The sequence below is a fragment of the Centruroides sculpturatus genome, unplaced genomic scaffold, assembly GCF_000671375.1.
Source record: "Centruroides sculpturatus isolate CEXI.00-Female unplaced genomic scaffold, Cexi_2.0 scaffold105, whole genome shotgun sequence".
NCBI classification, from domain to species: Eukaryota; Metazoa; Arthropoda; class Arachnida; order Scorpiones; family Buthidae; genus Centruroides; species Centruroides sculpturatus.
This window is the reverse complement of record NW_019384622.1, coordinates 669,406-688,583: the sequence shown is the minus strand read 5'-3', so window position 1 is coordinate 688,583 and position 19,178 is coordinate 669,406. Positions and strand designations below refer to the sequence as shown.

The 19,178-nt window shown below is 29.1% G+C and overlaps 2 protein-coding genes across 3 annotated transcripts in view; both read left to right on the top strand.

The window, feature by feature from the left end:
- The window catches only part of LOC111625527 (katanin p60 ATPase-containing subunit A-like 2), a 40,658-nt gene extending 34,902 nt beyond the window's left edge, over positions 1–5,756 (top strand). The window contains exons 13-14 of the mRNA XM_023368689.1: positions 1,095–1,197; positions 3,531–5,756. Of these exons, the coding sequence (XP_023224457.1) occupies positions 1,095–1,197; positions 3,531–3,667 (240 nt within the window). The 3' untranslated portion in view covers positions 3,668–5,756. The remainder of the gene's footprint in view (positions 1–1,094; positions 1,198–3,530) is intronic.
- Positions 5,757–8,695: 2,939 nt separating this feature from the next.
- LOC111625533 (MAM and LDL-receptor class A domain-containing protein 1-like) lies at positions 8,696–16,667 on the top strand. 2 transcript variants are annotated; one of them, XM_023368693.1, is made up of 19 exons: positions 8,696–8,737; positions 10,964–11,100; positions 11,187–11,217; positions 11,291–11,461; positions 11,540–11,823; positions 11,891–12,011; positions 12,095–12,247; positions 12,323–12,406; positions 12,476–12,666; positions 13,684–13,768; positions 13,843–13,872; positions 13,958–14,104; positions 14,176–14,495; positions 14,574–14,658; positions 15,283–15,312; positions 15,621–15,785; positions 15,854–16,143; positions 16,224–16,299; positions 16,384–16,667. In XM_023368693.1, the coding sequence occupies exons 2-19, from the start codon at positions 10,984–10,986 to the stop codon at positions 16,437–16,439; spliced, it is 2,436 nt and encodes an 811-aa protein (XP_023224461.1). In that variant the 5' UTR covers positions 8,696–8,737; positions 10,964–10,983; the 3' UTR covers positions 16,440–16,667. The 2 variants fall into 2 exon arrangements, with proteins under 2 accessions (XP_023224461.1, XP_023224462.1); XM_023368694.1 differs by lacking the exon at positions 8,696–8,737 and adding an exon at positions 9,263–9,539.
- Positions 16,668–19,178: the final 2,511 nt, after the last annotated feature.

The following is a 19,178-nucleotide window of genomic DNA, read 5'->3' as shown; positions in this document are numbered from 1 at the left end:
TCCATTGTTACTTAACACTTCCATTGTTACTTAGCACTTCCATTGTTACCTAACACCGCCATTGTTACTTAACACTTCCATTGTTGATGGAAGTGTTAAGCCTTAATCCTGTCTTTCTCCCCCCGGGAGGAATTTCGAAAAATCCCTTCTTAGTGTGCGTTTTCGTGACGTACCCTAACTGTGTACCAAATTTCAGCTTCCAACTCCTAACCGTTTGGGCTCTGCACTTATTATTATTATCATCAACCCGTCTCGATTATATTATAGATTAAAAAGGGTAAAGTGGGAAAAGGATAAATCCACTTTTACAGATGAAAACAGTATCAAAGATTGTCAATATGTTTCATGAACAGGGTTGAATTAATGCATGAACCTATCTGGCCATGGCTAGGGCACAGTGCATCCCATTGCCTTCTTAGAGGCTTTATCTAATTTCTAATATTTTTGAATTGTATCTATATAATTCTTTAATTAAAGAAATTGGGCCAAAAGTTCTTAAAACAGCCTTGCTTATGGATCTGTTTTCATTGCATTAGATTTGTTCTCTTCCTATTGGACTATTCTTTAATTATCTATATTTGTAAATTTGTTGATAGAATTATATATATAGAATTTTCTGTAATTTTTACATTACAGTAAATTCTATATATTTCTATTGTTTCTCATTTAATGTATTTTGAAATTTATCATCATCTTTATCCTTTTGTTTCACCTCTTTATGATGGGTATTCCTTATTATGTCTTTTATTTTATTTTATTAGCTTTTGAGGAACATAGAATACAAAAGTCTTTCTTAATTTATTGATCGTATCTAAATATTTTTTTCCTGCTTGCTTAAAAAAAAATATGTATATTATTTATTAATTGCATTATAAAGATAATTTCAAGATCACTATAAAATATGCAATTTTAATACATAATTTATGTTGTAATCTATTAAGCATACATGTATACAGTATATTAATTTTAAAATATCAGTCATAAGATTATACAGTAACAATGAATTTTTAGAATTATTCCATGAAGAACTTTTAGCTTATTTTTTTTTTTTATCAAATAAAAAATTATAATATATGAACTTTTTTCTTAATTAGGAAACTGATGGATATTCTGGTGCTGACATTAAACTTGTTTGCAAAGAAACAGTTATGAATTGTATAAGAAATATTTTCAATTTACTAGAAAACCATATTCAAGGTAAGATTTCATAATGGAAATATCAACTTTCATTATTTTTAAAATTATTCTTGATATTAGAAGTATACCACATTGAATATTTCATGTAATGTGAAAAAGAAATTATAACTTATTTGAGATTTTTAATTTATGTATTTTGATAATAATTGTTTTAAGATGATAAAAATAATTTATATTTATTATAAATAGGGCCATTGAGAAGGGGAAGCTGGAGATTCTTTCCTGGGTCAGAGGGTCCTGTAAAAAACCTACCCCTATAAAAGAAGGTTATTTTTATTAACAAAAAATAAAAATGTTTAAGACTGTTTTTTGTTAAAGAAATATTTTACATGTATCATTTTTTCAAAAAATATGTGTAATAGAGACTTTATAGGAGCTAATGGACTCCGTATAAACTCTTGATGGCCTTGAATATAAAACATAATGAAGAACAGCATTTAGGGCCTATAGAAGATCATTTCTATCTTCCAAGAGTACCCTGAAGGAGATGCAAGATGTACTTGCACCTTCTAGCTTAAGCAAAAAAATATGGAAATAAGAGAAAAAACAATAGAATATAATGAGAATTGCAAAGTTTCGTTAATTTTCATAACTGATATGGCAGTAATCAATTTCAATTACTTAGTTCAGTTAATCATTGCATTGTGCTAGTGCATTGACGCACAATAAATCTGAAATATATCCTACAGGTGCCACTATCTTTAGAAGAGTAATGAGGATAAGACTTGATTGAGTCTTTGTCGTCATTTTTCTGGAGATACAAACAAAGGTGATCTTCTACATTTGCTGCTATTCGTTAGGATGTTTTATGTTCACTATTTACAGATTAAACAAGATGCAGTATATCTAAGTGAAACGTATTCAAATGAAATGCTTAAAAGTTACCATATCCAAAATTACTGAACAGTCATGTGTCAATCTAATAACACAACTGCATTTGAAAATCTACAGAGATTATTTTAGTTTCAGTCAGTTTTCATTTAGTCCAAACAATTCTGCTGTTAGATTTTGTGCCTTTTCGGTTGTCATCTTCCACTTTTGTTCCTGAACAGAAGTGGAAGACGAAATAACTACTGGTCTATTCATTTGCTTCTTGACTGAAAAACTAACTGTTGATAATGTCATTTGCTAAAGGATAAACGTGTATTCTTCATGAAATATTATAAACTGTAATACTATGTTATGACATAAAAATAGGTGAACAAACAATATTTGGTTAGCTACACGAAAACATACTTTGTCTCTGGAATATTCATGTAGCTTTTACATGAGTAAACATTATTTATCTTTGTAGAAATTTCGTGAATGTGAAAACAGCATGAATGGAAAAAATTGTTTCGTTTTGGCAATGGAAACAGTTATTTTTAATAAATTGCTAGCATTTTTTCTGTGACTTCCTTTTTATAGAAAAGACATAGCATGTAAAATTATTCGTTTAATCGCTAAAAATTTTTGTTTTCCATCCATTTCTTTTGTTGTCAACTTCTGTCTTGATAGTTAATATAAGAAAGGAAATACTAAAATTCCAGTAATCAGTATTTAGGATAGTCAATTTCAAAAGTTCTCTCATACTTGTAAACGCCTATGCTTCACATCTCCTGCAAGTATTATTTACTTATTATTAAAAAATATCACTAATGCAGTAAAATTGCAAGAAAAAAATGTACAAGAACTCATATAAAGTGCAAAAGCCCATGTAGTATAATAATAAATTCCAGCAATGAGCTGGGTAACTTTCTGGCAAGAGTTAAAATATGTATGATGCCATTTGTTATGAGATTTTATTGTTAAATACTTTTATATTATTAATTATTATAAAATGGCAAAGCTTAATTTGCAGGGTAGAAATGAGTTTTATAAAAAAAAATTGTAAATTCTAAAAAGGAGTAAAATTTTCATTAAGTTTGATCTCATTCAAGATACGACATATGATTCTCGCTGTTTCTCCACTTTTAACCCTCCTCTTGACCTTTAACCACCTTAATCCCCTAATACACAAAACTCCTTTGCAAAAATGTCAGAAATTCTACTTTTTTCCCATTTTTTGACGTTTCAAGGTCTCGGAGTCCAAAAATGTAAAAATCTGGGGAGTCAGTTTTTTGACCGATTGCATACTTTCCATCTGTTATATATAATAGCCCAGAGAATAAAACAGACAACTGTAGTTCCAAGATAACATTGAAAATGCTCAATTTAAATAAATTAATAATATATGTACTCTTTAAAAAGAAAAAGAAAATTAATTCATGGAAAAAATATTTTGTTCTAATTTTAAATTATAAATTTTATAACATATTTGTTGCTGTAAAAATTGTTTTTTTTTTTCTTTTCAGGTCGTGAATTACCATCTGTTTCCTTAGAATCAATTAAAACAACGGATGTATTGCTAGCAATATCTCGCACCAAACCTTCTGCCCGTAATTTTGCGGATCAGTACAATTCCTGGCAAGAAGAATTCGGATCTAATTAAGAATAAATGTACAAATTTCGTCTTTCAATTTTTGTTTTCTTTAATTTATTACTATAAAATTGTAATTAGACATTTAAAATAATAAATAAGGCTAAAAATGAAATTTAAGTATTTGTTTACTTGAAATTCGTTTTATTTTTATTTTTAATCGTTATCGTTTATGAATGATACTTTTTCAGGAATCGTAATTCTTGAATAGTTCTGCTTGTGTGGACCGAAAATCGTTGTTCCTGAACAATATTATATCCAAAAAAAATTGCATTCCTTTCCCACAGAATAATGTAAAATAGGCCAGAAGCAATCACTAGGACAAATAGATTCTTTGTGGACAGGACCATCGAGAGGGATGGGAAACTGGGGATTTTCTCCCAAACCCTGAGATAACTTAGGGGCCGGTAGTGGTTTTTACCAGTACATCTATAAAATTAATGTTATTTTCAATAATATAAAATAAGATCCTTAAGACTACTATTTAATTAATATAGAAACATTTTATGTATAGCCTATCATTTGTTCAAAAATACAATATCTAAAGGGGCCCTCTCTATCTCCAGGCCCCCATACAACGGTCCCGTTTGTGCATATTTCACAAATAACTTTTGTTTCTCTAATCTTTACATGATTCTTATATCTAATTCTCTGAATTTCCGGTGCTCTGGTATAATAATTTCAACAATCAGTTCAAAATTAACTTAAGTGCTCTGGTACTGTTCTTTTTACTAAAGTATCAATAATAAAGTTAAAACTACAATATTATAAATTATTTCGTACAGAATTGGCATGAAATGCAGATGAAAAGCCAATTAGAAGTGCAAACAATTAGATGAACTGTCATATTTTCAAGCAAGTAAATTCTATTACTCTGATTTCAGATATATATATGTTACTGTAAAAGTTCGAAATCTGATATATCTTAAAAATTACCGGTAAATACGAAGATTTATCTGTATTGACTGGTAAAAGTCCGAAATTGCTGATGAAATGTCTACATCTGGGGCTTTTACAGAAAGATATTGGTAAATGTCGGGATTTAGCATTGGCTCATGTAAAAAAAGTACTCTATTCATATGTATCTGTTGTTTTGTAAAGTACCAGAAAATGAAAGTATTCAGCTTCAAAAAGACGTAATTTTTAATAATGACGTAAATATTTTTTCATACCACGTAGCCTATGATATTTTTAAGTGTTTAAACCTAAAAAACAACATTTTTAAAAAATTTTTATCTATGATGATATATATTTTATTATTTCTATGGTTGTACTTTTTAGCGTTCGGGTTGAGAAATCCAATGGCCGCTTGCCACTAGATTTGTTAAGTTAACCAGGAGGCTAAACATACAGCCGTTCTACCTCGACACAAGTACTCTGTGTCGAGCTCTGGTTATAATAAATATTAAACGATACAATCAATTGGCCTGCATATCAATTAAGTCAATCGTGGATTTATTTCGTTATATAGGATGGGTTTTCAATGCTTTTTTCTTTATTTTGACAAGGTTCATATAATCTTAAATAAGTAACGGTAGATTCAATAGTCATTCTTATGCTTGCGATCCAGTTCCATAAATATCCGAGATCTTCCACCATGACTAATAGCAATGTGGTCTTCACGTATCACGTTAAACAGTTTATAAAAACAAACGTTGTAAAGAATTTCTTCTTTTCCAGCAGACACTGATGATATTAGTTTTTCTTCACTCTACTGAAGAGGAACTAATAGCATCAGTGTCGGCTGGAAAAGTTCTTCAAACGTCTGTAGTGAACAGATTTCAGTTAAAAATTCATAAAATGTTCTACGTTTTATGTCATCCATTCTACTGCATTAAAAGCAAGACTTAAACAGAAAAAAATCCGACTTATACGATTTATTCATCTACACTGCTTATTTTTCGGCAGATTTATTTTCAGAAATCAAATAATAATCATTACAATAATAATTTCACTTTCTTAATTTAGCCTATATTTTTCAATATATTGTATATTGCAAAACAACAGATACATATGAATACAGAACTCTTTTCACTCGAGCCGACGGTAAATCCGGACATTTACCAGTATTACTCGGTAAAAGCCCGAAATGTAGACATTTCATCAGCTATTTCGTACTTTTACCAGTCAATACCTGTAAATCTCCGTATTTACCGGTAATTTTTAAGATTTACAAGACTTCGGACTTTTACAGTAACATATATATTCATTTTATACACTTCGATCCCTCGCTGTCCTGTTCAGAAACTTCGTGACGATTTATCGATTTCCGTTCCATCGTTTCTATTATTTTCTTTCTCGTGACGGAAAACAGTGACGTGGTGATTTTAAGCTAAGTATTTTATGTAGAGTAGATAGATGTCCGTTATCATTATAAAGTTTATTATAATTAACTTATTGGGCTGCATTTGGAAAAATTATAGACCTATAAATTCGAGAACGGAGTTAGACAGATTAAAGTCGAAACCAGACATGGAAACCATAGGGACAGGAGGTCCCAATTAACTATATACAAACTTCTGGTACAGGCGGGAAGTCACGTTATTTCAATCCAAAGTTTCCCTTGAAAGTAGTTAGATGACCGGAACGACTCTATTGCTAACGAGAAAAGTATGATGCACAGGGGCGGAAATAGCAGAAAATTCAAATACTGTATTAAGTCAGTTTATGAAATGCAACAAAGACAATTAAAAAACAATTTATTTTTGAACGTGATCTTATTCTGGAAATATTATATATGAATTTCTAAAATAAGTTTAGTTTGCACGCTCTTCGTCACTAATCAGTGCTGCACAATGATACAAGACAGAAAATGGAAAAATAAAAGTACGTTGCAGAGCCCCCGAGACCCCATATCAAAATCTTTCCTGAAATGCGGATTATTCATCACTCTTTTATCATGCTCAATAACATTTTGTTATTAATAATAATATAATTTTATGCTTATTTAATTCCAATAAAATTTTCATTTACTCAATAAATAATAATAAATCTGTTAATTTTCTAAGGATATTTGAATTAAAATTCTAATAATTAATATAAGTTTCGCATCGTATTTAAATTATCTCAAAAGAAATTAATTAAAATCGAAACAATATTTCTCAATTTAAGCCAAAGTAACAATTAATTATTCTCCGTTTGTTGTAAATTTTTCATTGTGAATAATGCATTTTCAGTTATTCTTGTTTTGATTACTTTTATCTGAAAGTTTAAAGCTTTATACACGTGAAAGTATCTCAATTAAAAGATAATTGTAAATCCATCTTCAATATTCAAAAAACTTATTATTAATTTTTCAATTTTTAAGTCACAAGAGATGCAAAAGGGAAGTTTGTTTTCATTTTTTAACATTCGATTATTGATTATTTATAATTTCAATTTATATATCAGGTGACGAATCGATCGAAAATGCTATAAAGATACGTGGATGATCGTCATTTTTAGTGTTTTAGATTTGCCGATTGAAAATTCTATGGAAAATTGGATTTGCAAATTGCACTGGAAGAACTCGATACTTGATTATAGAAGAAAATCCCGTTCGATTGGATATATTTGCCTGTGTTACCTCTTATAAATTGGAAACGATGTACAGAATTAATTTTTAATTTCAATTGGAGAGTGTTTCGGCGTCATTGTGCTATCAATGGTAAAACTCGTACAGTTTTCCTCACTTGGATACAGTGTTCCAATCAATTCCAGTTCCATAAAATGTAGGAATACAGAATTTTCGAGACGCTTTCGAATATATCGACAATATTTGTTTTTGTAAATGTGGTGATTCCAGTTTTTCCCGTAATGGCGATTCTGCCTAGTCATTACGGGGTTTCTGGACAAACAAAAAACCCACGGAGGAGGGTGAGACCTTGACGATGGTTCCGTGGCTTCCTACAGAATTTATATTCTGTGACTAACATCACCCGGCAGAATAATTTGAAGATATAATTGAATCTTTTATGTTTTATTAATAGTTTTGAAAATGTTCTTCAGCTTTAAGAACTTAATTTCTTAAGAAGCTTCTTAAGCCATTCAATATCTTACATGCAACACAGGCTACATGAAATACAGAGAAGACGAAAAATCACTTTTCTGAATTTGGCATTGTAACAAGTTAACGAATTAAATAAAAGAATTATTTATAATTATATACTGTATTTAACATTTTAAATTTCCTTTATCATACCAACTAAAATAATGTATCTGTTTTAAAGTAGAATACAATGACGGAAGAGGATATACCGTATTGTATATATTAATGTAAGATTTCTTAAAAAAGGGGACATCGGGCCATTTGATCAAAACCTGAAATTTACAGAGGCTTCAGGCCCTAGAACCTATGATAGTTCTCCACGGCCCCTTCTTTATGCATACATAAACATATATTATATAAAGGAAGGGAAATAAAAGCGTATTTATAGCCACCAGTTTATTAACTGACAATTATTGATTGTTTTTACACATTCATCTATGTTGCAACACAATTGTGTTGCTAGTAACGCATCATAATAGTGATAATGCTAGATCCTAAATGTCTTTAAGCTTAAACACACTTAGAATAAAGCAGTAGGAAAAAGTTATAATAATATTAAAGATTAATTTTAAACATTTAAAATAATATTTTTCTTAAATGTATCATTTAAAACGAATACTTTTAAGACAAAGTTTTCTCTCCATAGAGACCTTACAACCATTCATAATGCTAACAACTTGTTTTATATTACTTTAACATTTTCCAAAAATAAATAAATATTAATTAATTTTAGTATAAAATTTTCTTATTATTTCTCATTTAGAAAATATTATAAATAATTTTAAATAACATTCTATAGTATCTTATAATAGCATGTAAACAGCATCCGTTTCGTGATGCTGTGTGTTATATTTTCAACTGTCCTATTTCTGAAACTGTCTCCCTTTCACTTTTTCTCTCTATTTTTTTTTATTTTTTATTTTTTCGGTGGTGACGTTCATTTTCTCTTCATCGAAACAAACTCATCTGACGTTCCTATAGCAACACTATACTTTTCATACCAGTAGCAGTATACGGGATAAGCGCATCTGAACATCACTTCCCTACTTACTCAGGTAAATTTTCTGTTTAAAAATAAGATTTAAAAATATATTTCTCGTTTAAATTATAAATATTTTCACTTTAATTACTAATTTTTATCATTGTTGAGCGTTTTTTTCCACTTTATCCAATTTATTTTAATTAATTAATTAAATTAATAATGATGATTTTACAGAATTAAAGTTTAATTTAATATTTTAATGAATATCAATCGGTAAATTTTAAGTAATAAATTTAAATTTTTTATTAATAAAAATTATTCTATATGTTAACAGATAATCGTAATTACTGTACGTATCATTTACATGAAATTTTAATAATCAAACTCTTCATTATGATAATTACTGGTTAATAAATAGTGTTTAATGATAATTCTTTAACAGAAAATTAACCTTTTTTTTTATAATCATACATTAGAATTAATTACACTTTATGATTTATTTAACATTATAATTTAATTTGTACAGTACAAAAAGTTCAATTTCTGAAGTTTCTATAATATTTTCAAGTTTAAAACTGTATAGAAAATATAGGGCATGAACAATTCTTATCGTTTAAATCCAAACATAATTCTTATCTAACTAAAAATTAATTGAATCCAATGAGTTTATGTGATTAATCTATGGCGAATCATTCAAGCTTTACCTCACGTCTGTTAATGGAATGTAATTATTATTGGACACATTTCATGAATTGTTTGGCATTTATTGATGATAATCATTATTAGGATTTATTCAGTCGTAAAAATCGGGCCAATTCTTTACCGTTTTATGTGAAAATTCAATCTAAAACTTCAATTTAAAGAAATGAATTCCTGTAAAGTTATCATATATTTTATTATTATTATTATTAACAGTTTTTATCGATTAATTCAGTTTTTTTCGAAAGTATTATTAATTTTATTCGAATAAATAACCAACAGTTTCAGTAGACCGTAAAGGGGCAAGTGCACTCCACTCATTTTCTATAGAAAACTACATACAAATGAGGAATTAGAGGGGTATTTTGACATTCTACAACATCCGTTTAATTCTTTTTTCTGTATGTTTAACATATGAAAAACGAATTTTTAACTCAAAAAATAGAAAAAAATGGGCTACACTCTAAAAAGATTAGTTTCGTTCTTTTGTGGAAGTGGCATAGTTTGACCACTATTTTTTCCCATCTCCTCCCTTCGAACGAGGGATTAAAAAAAAGGATCATTTCTCCAATAGAATAATAATAATAATCGAATATAGAAAAAAAATGAACAAAGTTCTCGATTAATTTTTTATTTATTGAGAAGTTTTGAGAGGAATAAAAAAAAAAAACACTTTTGCACGTTAGAAAAAAAGTGGAACAGTTAATTGATTTATCCTTTATACGTATCTAAATATCGTGGAATGGCGCAGATCCGCTTCATGTTGTCACGCAATTTCTTTGACGTGAGAAATCGTCAATGTCACGTAAATAAGTAGATTTATTTATTTTTTTTCATCATTATTATTTTTTCAGTGGTATTGGGATCAAACTGCAAATGGGACAGGGACGCAGGAACATAGAAACAATTCACGTCCTTCTTTATATCGTTCTCGAACTTACTGGGAAAATTGAACAGAATATTTCAACAAATGCATATTTTTTAAACCGATTTTTTAAAAATATAAACCATTAAAATTTATGGTTTTTTTCCCGAAAATAATATCTTAAAAAATTTTATTTTATTTTTGGAAAATAATGATTTAATATCACAAAACTCCTTTTGTGATATTCTTGTATTTTACACATACAAACGATTTTTGCGGAAATGTTCAAGGTCTGTTCAATGTAAATAGAAACCAATTGCTTTGAATATTAAGTCAATTTAAAATTTATTTATTACAAAACATTTTTAATCGTAATAATTTAATTTTTTATGTTATTATCCTTTAATACATATCATTAATTTACATAAAAAATTTTTAATTTATAAAGATACAATGCTATATAATTCTAAAAATATGTTGTACAGTAGTTCTATAGATATAGGCCTACTGTACTACACATTTATAGAAGTCATATGATCCTATTTTTAAAATCTATTTTACTTATTTCTTTATCCTATTTTGAGCTCACATTTTCCTTTCTATCCAATTTTTCAAAAATTTTACAATGCTTTTTGCCATTAAAATTCGATTTAATGATTATAAAGCATTTCATTTTATAAAATTAAATCTTCTAAATTAATTAAACGTTAATAATTAAGCAAATATTAATTACAGAACTCTAACTTTTTGGATAGATGAAGATACAGAAGATAGTATTTTTATCATCACTTTTTTTCTTAGAATCTCAAGCTATTACTTTACAACCGAATCGATTTTTCTTAACGAATAATTACTTAAACACTTCAATTAAAGTAAGTATATTTTTTTTCCATTTTAACATATAAAATTAAGTTTAATAATAAATAATTCTCTTAATTGCCGAATTATTATATAAAAGCATAGAGAAAAACGTCAAGACTCCGACGAAGGTGAGCAAAACTTTAAAATTTCGAATTTAATTTAATATATTAATTATTATAAAATTTCTTATATCTGTAAAAGTAGAAGATCTCGAGCTTTCTTGTAATTTCGGACAAAATTCTGATCTTACGTTTTGCGATTGGGTCCATCCGAAAAATGCCTCCGATCGTTTTCGTTGGCAAGTCAATCGAGGATCGCGATATTTGTTGTTGGGTGGTCCCGAAAACGATCGAACATCCGCTGATTACGAAGGTATTTTAATCTATATTTAATCAATTTTTAAGAAGATTCTTACACTGATTTGTGTATTAAATATTCCTTTGCTTTCAGGTGGTTATGCTGTTTACGAAACATCCCTGTATCCTTCGGATAATGTGGATGATAATATCGCAGATAACGCATTGCTTTTAAGTCCAAATATTTCACGAACTGAACCGCAGGGGACTTGTTTAACGTTTTATTACTCGATTGAGGGACTCAGTGCTGATAAATTACGAATATTGCTCTATCGTCACGCAGATAAATCAATGATACCTCTTTGGGAGAGCAGCGACATAATGACCGAAAACTGGCAGAAAGGAGAAGTAGTTTATGCCATTGGAGAGAAACATCAGGTTGGAATTTCGTCAAGAAATTTCATTTTCTTAAACCTGTGTAATAAATAATTATATTTTATTGTAGATCGTCTTTGAAGCTCTTCCTAAAAAGTTAAAGGATTCGGAACGATGTTTTCGTGGTTACATTGCAATCGATGATATAGAATCTAATGAAGTCGGAAGTGATTCGTCCGAAAATTGCTTAGGTCAATTGAAAAACGTTACCATTTTATTATTTTCTGATTATTATTATTATTTGTTTTGATTAAATGTAAAATATTGACAACAGGACATTGTACATTCGAGGGTGGATTTTGCGGTTGGGTTAATCTAGACGAAGAGGAAGAGGATGATTTTGACTGGACGTTGAGCAGAGGAAGTCAAAGTTATCTAACAGGACCGTGTCGAGACTTTACTAGCTTTAATAAAGATATTCCAACAGGTAAAATTTTAGTTACTGTAATTACATAACAATGAATCATTTGACTTAGTCCAATCTTAAATTCATAATATTTAGGTGGTTACGCTTCAATTGAGAATGCCAAACCGAGAAAACCGGGTGATAGAGCCGAATTAGTCAGTCCTTTATTTCAAGCTACTGGTTAGTGTTTTTAAAACCTATTTTTAGTTGTTACGAAAATATTTAAACAATGTCGTTTCGGTTTCTTAGGAGATAGTAATCCCGTATGCATGAGATTTGCCACTCACATGTTTGGCAACGGAGTGGGAATCTTAAGAGTCAAACAGCAATATCAACTAGATGATGAAAATGTAGAAAGAGTGTTATGGGAAATAGGAGGGGATGCCGGAAACCATTGGTATATGGCACAAGTATCCGTTTCTTCTCCCAGTCCTTATAAGGTAATTTCTTAATACTGTAATTATTATATGATGCAAATATAGTCTGTTATAAGTCAATATTAGATATAGCTAAACCCCTATATAACACCCTCCTAAATAGCGCAGTTCTTCCAGTGAACACTTGTGAACGGATCACCCCATAAATATTGTATAGAGTATGTACTTCGATATATGTGAATTACTAAATGTATGATTATGCATTGAAAACGACATTAATATCGCCAAATTTTCAAATTTATACATTTATTATTAGCTTATATATGATTTTTGTTTGAAATATTAATACTTCGGTTTAGCGCTACACTCGATTGTGCCACTAAATCGAAGTTTAATTATAATTATTGTTTATTTACTCTATATTTTTAATATGTGCAGAATAATATAGTTAATAATTAAAATAGTATAGCGATTTCTTTAGACTTAATTTTAATTTATATAAAGTAAACCATAAAAATAATTTTGTAATTGAGTAAAATTTATGGTTAAAAACTTAAAAAAATTTTCGAACAATATACATAATTACATAAACTATAATTAATAAATCATTAGGTAGCGTACCTATTATGTTTTTAACCGTCGTTTTCGTGTCAAGTAATTGCTCTTTAATTAATAACCATGATTTAGAAACTCATTAATCATATTAAAGTGTTCCCAAAGGATCAATAATGGTTTCTACAAGTCAACTATTCGCTACTGGGTACATATATTAGTGTGTTGCAAACTTATTAAAGGAATTCTTATTATTTAAAAATTGTATATTTAAAATACTGTATAATAATCAGAATAGTCTAAATATAATAGTTACGGACAATTTCTGACTTAAATTTGTATAAACTAGTTACATTTATTCCTACTCACTTATAAGTAATATTTCCAAAAAACACTCTCTAAAACCAAAATTAAGCACAAAATAAGTTAAAAAGCTATTTTATTTAAATCCTATATCATTATCATTCTGTATGTATATAAAGAGCGAAAAATGCATTTAATTTATTAATAAATTTCCTTTCTTTTTAGCTTTTGTTCGAAGGAATAGTTGGCAAAAATACAATGGGTACTATAGCTATCGATAATATCTCTTTTAGACCCGGATCATGTCCAAGTGAATATTTTTTCTTGTTTATTTTCTCTTTTAAAATAAATTATATATTCAATTTGACTTTTCTTTCTCAACAGTTTATCCTCAAACTGCCGCTGAGCTCTCTGGTGAGTTAGGCTATTCTTCGTAATTATCAGTATAATTTCGTCACGTTTTCGTGAGAAATAAATAAATTAATTTCTTTTATTCTAGCCGATTGCAATTTTGAAGAAAATATTTGCAATTGGATCAATTCTCCTCCTCAAGCTGGAGAAGATGATTTCGATTGGAACAGAATTCAAAATTATGCTCACGTTCAAAGTCTTCCACTTATAGACCATACAACTGGAACTTCCGAAGGTTAATATATCTATTTTATATCATAAATCTGTTAACTTAATCATTATCATTGATAAATTTAATTATTTTAGGCTTCTTTATGGCGTTATCTAACACATCACCCTTACCACTTCGAGGAGGTACTAGAGCATGGTTAATCAGTCCAAATTTACCAGCTCCTGAAGGTCCTAGATGTATTGAATTCTATTATTATATGTTCGAACGTACAATCGATTCTAGTGGTCCAAATTTGGGTAGCACTCGAGTCTATACGAGACCAGCACTTCCGGAGCAATCTTTAAATATAACTCCTATCTGGAGATTAATCAATCATCAAAGAAGACAATGGCTTAGAGCTAGAGCGGCTGTAGTTATTGGACCAGAAAGACAAACACCGACAGAACCTTTTCAAGTTAGTTTAAACGAGATTTATTAAATGATTAATAATTTAATAATTTATTTATATAATAAGTGTTATAAATATATTTAGGTGATCATTGAAGGATTATGGGGTCACGGAAGTGTCGGTGCTATTGCTATTGATGATATTAGTTTCTTCGATGGAGATTGTGGAAGTAAGTAACATAATATTCTTTTATTGGGCTACAGTTTTCAAATTGTAAACTTATAGATTCACACTCATTCGTCCGTTCGCATGTCTGTCTGTCTTTCCTTAATCTCGAGAACGGAGTTAGATAGACGAAAATCGAGACCTGATATGGATAGCTTGGGGGTCGAAGGTTCCGATTAACTGTATACAAACTTCCGGTCTTGATCGGAAGTCATGTAATTTTTTAAATTAAAATGTGATTTTAAATTGCAGTCCAGCATTGTAACGATGTCACAATTGCTCATTTCTTATAATATTCACAGTATTAACCTTAATTTTTTATGCATTTTCAATATAAAATTTCTTTCTAAATAAACTTTCAAAATCTCATTAAAAATCTTTTTTACAATTAATAAAAAATTGCACCTTAAAATTTTAACATCGAACATATGTAACAGTAGTAAATATTTAATTTTATTTCTTAGAAAAATCTATATTTTATTATCCTTATCCAAAAATATGTATGTTTCAATTTATATAAGCTATATATAATATTTTATTGTTAATTAACCTATTTTATTTTATAATAAAATAATTTTATATTTTATTCCTATATATTTAAGCATATAAAAAAGTTTTTTTTTTACAGATTATCCTAATGACGGAACACCAATCAGAGGTATATCATAAAATATTAATTACACAAGAAATTAACATCGTAACATTGTACTACATTTTTAGATATAGAAGTCAAATAATATTGTTTGATTTTTTTTTATTTTCTCGTTTCCTGAATACTGTAAACCTTCCTATTTACTAGTACTAAAGCCATTCTTATATTGTTCTGTGAAACATTTCCTGGCTGTCGACAAACGAACACAACCAGAACAGAACATCTAAAAATATATCCCAGTTTATTTAATAAAAGAGTTGAAGTTAGGAAATTTTATTACATATTTCTATTTGTGCATGTTTGAATTGTTATAGGGGAATGCTTCTTTGATAAAGATACTTGCGACTGGAGCGATAGAACAATAGCACCTCCGACATACGAATACGGAATTGGAGAAAGGGGTGCTTCAGTAAGATGGAGATTAGCTACTAGTATTAGTAGACCTGCTAATGTATTCGATCGTACTTTTGGAGGGACTAGTAAGCTAAAAATCTCTTTTTTTTTGTCTTATTAAAAAAAATAGTTAATTAATGATGGCTTTTTTCAGCTGGATTCGTCTTCTTCGATGTCTTCAATCAGCAGAGAATTCAAAAACCTATTTTAAGAAGTCCTATTTTAAAAAATAGTGATAGTGGAGTGAGGTGTTTCAGCTTTTGGTTTGTTAAATTTGGTAGAGGAGCGGATACTTCTCTGGCTGTACAATTAGTAGATTTATCCGAATCTGAATCCGAAAAGTTATCGCTTCTGTGGAAAGTTGGCGGTAAAGAAAAGAATCATATCAAAACTGTAGAATGGACTTACGCACAAGTTGAAATACGAATGGAAACAGATTATGCTGTAAATATAAATATTAAATTTATTTCTATTTATATAATTTGCTCGAATTTCAAGATAAAATAACTTGTTTTAATTTCTAGCTCCAATTTCATGGAGAATCTGCGGATGGAGGATTCGCTATAGATGATATCACTTTTAACGACGTGAAATGTTCCAGTACGTTAATATTAATTAAATATGATTACAGTATTAATTAAAATTGATTATTATAATAATTAATACTTTGTTATTTACTTATAGTTCGGCCGCCAACGGCTAAACCAATAGATGAAGAATCGGAGAATGAATCGGATTAAAAAAAAAATGAAATGATATAAATTGAATTTGTAAATAGATATTGTTGAAATATTTAATGTTTTAAATTTATTATTAATTTCTAAGAACAGATTATATTTAAACTACACCTACATCTAATTTATGAATAAAGAAATTCGTATTGTTATGCTATTAAAATGCTAAGTAGGTCATACCATGTAAACTTTAGAAATGATTTTTAAAATATGTTATAAGATAAAATAAAATTATAGAATATTTTTAAAGTTTTAATTAATATTTCACTCAAAGGCTTGTTATATATTTCTATCAATTAATTTAATTATGGTTAAGGATTATCTACTTAGAATATGTTCTCTAAGTTTAGTAGGATGATGTTAAAATGTATAAATAATTAAATCTTTAATATTAGCAATATACTTTGTTTAATTATTTGTAAAAAAATTATTTTCTTATAAAAGAATCTCTAGCAGTGAATTTTGTTTAATAACCGTTGTAATTAATAAAATTTCAAAAATAAGTTACAAATCTTGTTTATGTATACAGTATTTTAAACTTGACAAAGGTAAATAAGTTTGAATCATTTGTATATAAATACGAAATTCAATAATAAACTAATTGTAAAATGAATATAGGTATGGAATATAAAAGAATAATCATTAGATAGGTCTATAGTAAAAATATATCTTGATATTCAATATATTTCCATAATTTTTATTAACCTTCTCTTCTTGGGTCTTGGCAGTAGGATTTAAGACGTACAGTACCTAACCTAGGCTTTTGCCTAAGATCTGCATTTATGGGTCTTTCAGACACGCACACATGTTTGTTGATACTCGGTCTTTGTCCATTACTCAGAAGTAGTAAGATCCTAAACAATATTAATGAAATCAATAAAACAAATACAATGTTTTAATCACTTAACAAAAAAATTTAAGTCTGCATCAATTCATGTTTAGCTTTTACATTAAATTTTGCTTCCGAATCTGAGCTAAACGGCCCTCTTTTTATGCGCCAGTAATAAACTTTTTACTTTATACTGGTTGTAATTAGTAAAGTTCAATGGCGTGCCGTCATAAGAAGCGGTGGATGCGCCGCTTCCCTTGTATTTTCTAAAAAATAAATACATATTAATTTTAATTATACGAAAATAATCGCACAATATTTTATTATAACCGCATTATGTATCTTATTACAAATTTCTATACTACACGTGAAAAAAAAAGATAAGATCGCTATTGTATATTTGAATATTAGTGGCGGAGTAGCGGAGTGGAAACGCTGTATTGTCAGCATTCAAAAAGCCGGATTCGCGCATGCGTTTTACAGAGCACCAACCTCACCCGGTTTAGCCGGTGGAAGCCTAGGACCTCGGGTGGCTGCTATACGTATAACGCATCCAATTCTATCCAGGACCGGTTCCGGGCTGTTAGACGCCCTCCCTCGCCCGATTACGTGAATCACGAGTAAATTTATAACTTAACCCAACCGATAAGAATTTACCTGTATGTTTTTATGATAGTTTTCTGTATAGTTGGCAGGAGTTTAAAAAAAAATCCGATTTTATATTACTCACGGATTTCAATGTTAAACCAGTGATATTACGATTTCGTATGTCCCATCTTTAAGGGGATGTAGGAAAAAACGCGTACAATTCTTGTATAATGTTAAAAAATTAACTATTACTTTGGTAGCATAATTTACAACGAAATTTAATGAATGAGAGAGACACGTACAGAAAAAGCTCTAGAATTTATTTTCCTTAAATTTACGATTTATGTGTACGTTTGTCATAAAAATTTGTCTTTCCACTTTTTCCCGAGACTACAAATATTCGAGTACAAAGTAACCGATTTCGACTTATTTCTACTTAAGAAGTAGTTAAATAATTAAGCGATTAGGGAATTGAGGACATAAATAAAACCCTGCTGAAAGAGCCGGAATATTACTTAAACAAAAGCTTAACCGACCCAATCTCTAGCCGAGTACAGTGGGACTGATTTCTTCGAAATATTAGATGTAATAAAGACAGACATTTTTCCAGTTCGACGAGAGTGATCGAAAAGTTGTAAATTTTGGAAATTGGACAACACCTGGTCGTAAAACGAATTAATTAGAAAATAAACGACGGACAATCTATTAAGTTTTACATATTTAGACTTTTACAGCTATAGTGAGAAACGTTTAAAATTTACAAGAACCCTGTCGCGTCTTTTGAGGTATATTAGTGATGCGACAAAAGAGGCATTTGACATTAACCGGTATGGGCACCCTCGGTATTTGGCAGCCCGCGTGCATGTACGCACCACACACCAAGCAGGACCGTCTCTGATTCCACTCGTAGGTAGCAATTTGACTAAGTGGTTAAGATTTAAAGAGTAAAGAATATTTTATGTTATTTTTATGTACGTTTCATTACAAAGCTATATTTAATTATAATTTTCTTTAAAAGTACGAGTATATTCGTACAATTGAAGAATGTTTTGTACCAAGTATGTATATCCACCACACATTTTATTTCACCGAGTAAGTTTTTATAATTTTGTTTTTAATTTTAGCCCTTATATAGTGGCTAGCGATTCGGAATGTAATTGCGATATTGAACATTTATTTTAAAAAAGTTTTGGCTCGAGATCATATAATGAAAAAGAAAACATTATTAAAAGAGAAAGGCCAATGCCTAAGTTAAATATAAACACTTCAATAAAAAATTTATTCGACATTTTCACGATAAAATGGCTCTGTAAATGCATAAAAATGCA

What these genes read in the sequence shown, in the direction of transcription:
- LOC111625533 (XM_023368693.1), top strand. Translation starts at nt 10,984, where the DNA reads ATGAAGATACAGAAGATAGTATTTTTATCATCACTTTTTTTCTTAGAA. An exon ending in CACCGACAGAACCTTTTCAA is followed by an intron (nt 14,496 to 14,573) that starts GTTAGTTTAAAC and finishes AAATATATTTAG; the next exon opens with GTGATCATTGAAGGATTATG. An exon ending in TGACGGAACACCAATCAGAG is followed by an intron (nt 15,313 to 15,620) that starts GTATATCATAAA and finishes GAATTGTTATAG; the next exon opens with GGGAATGCTTCTTTGATAAA.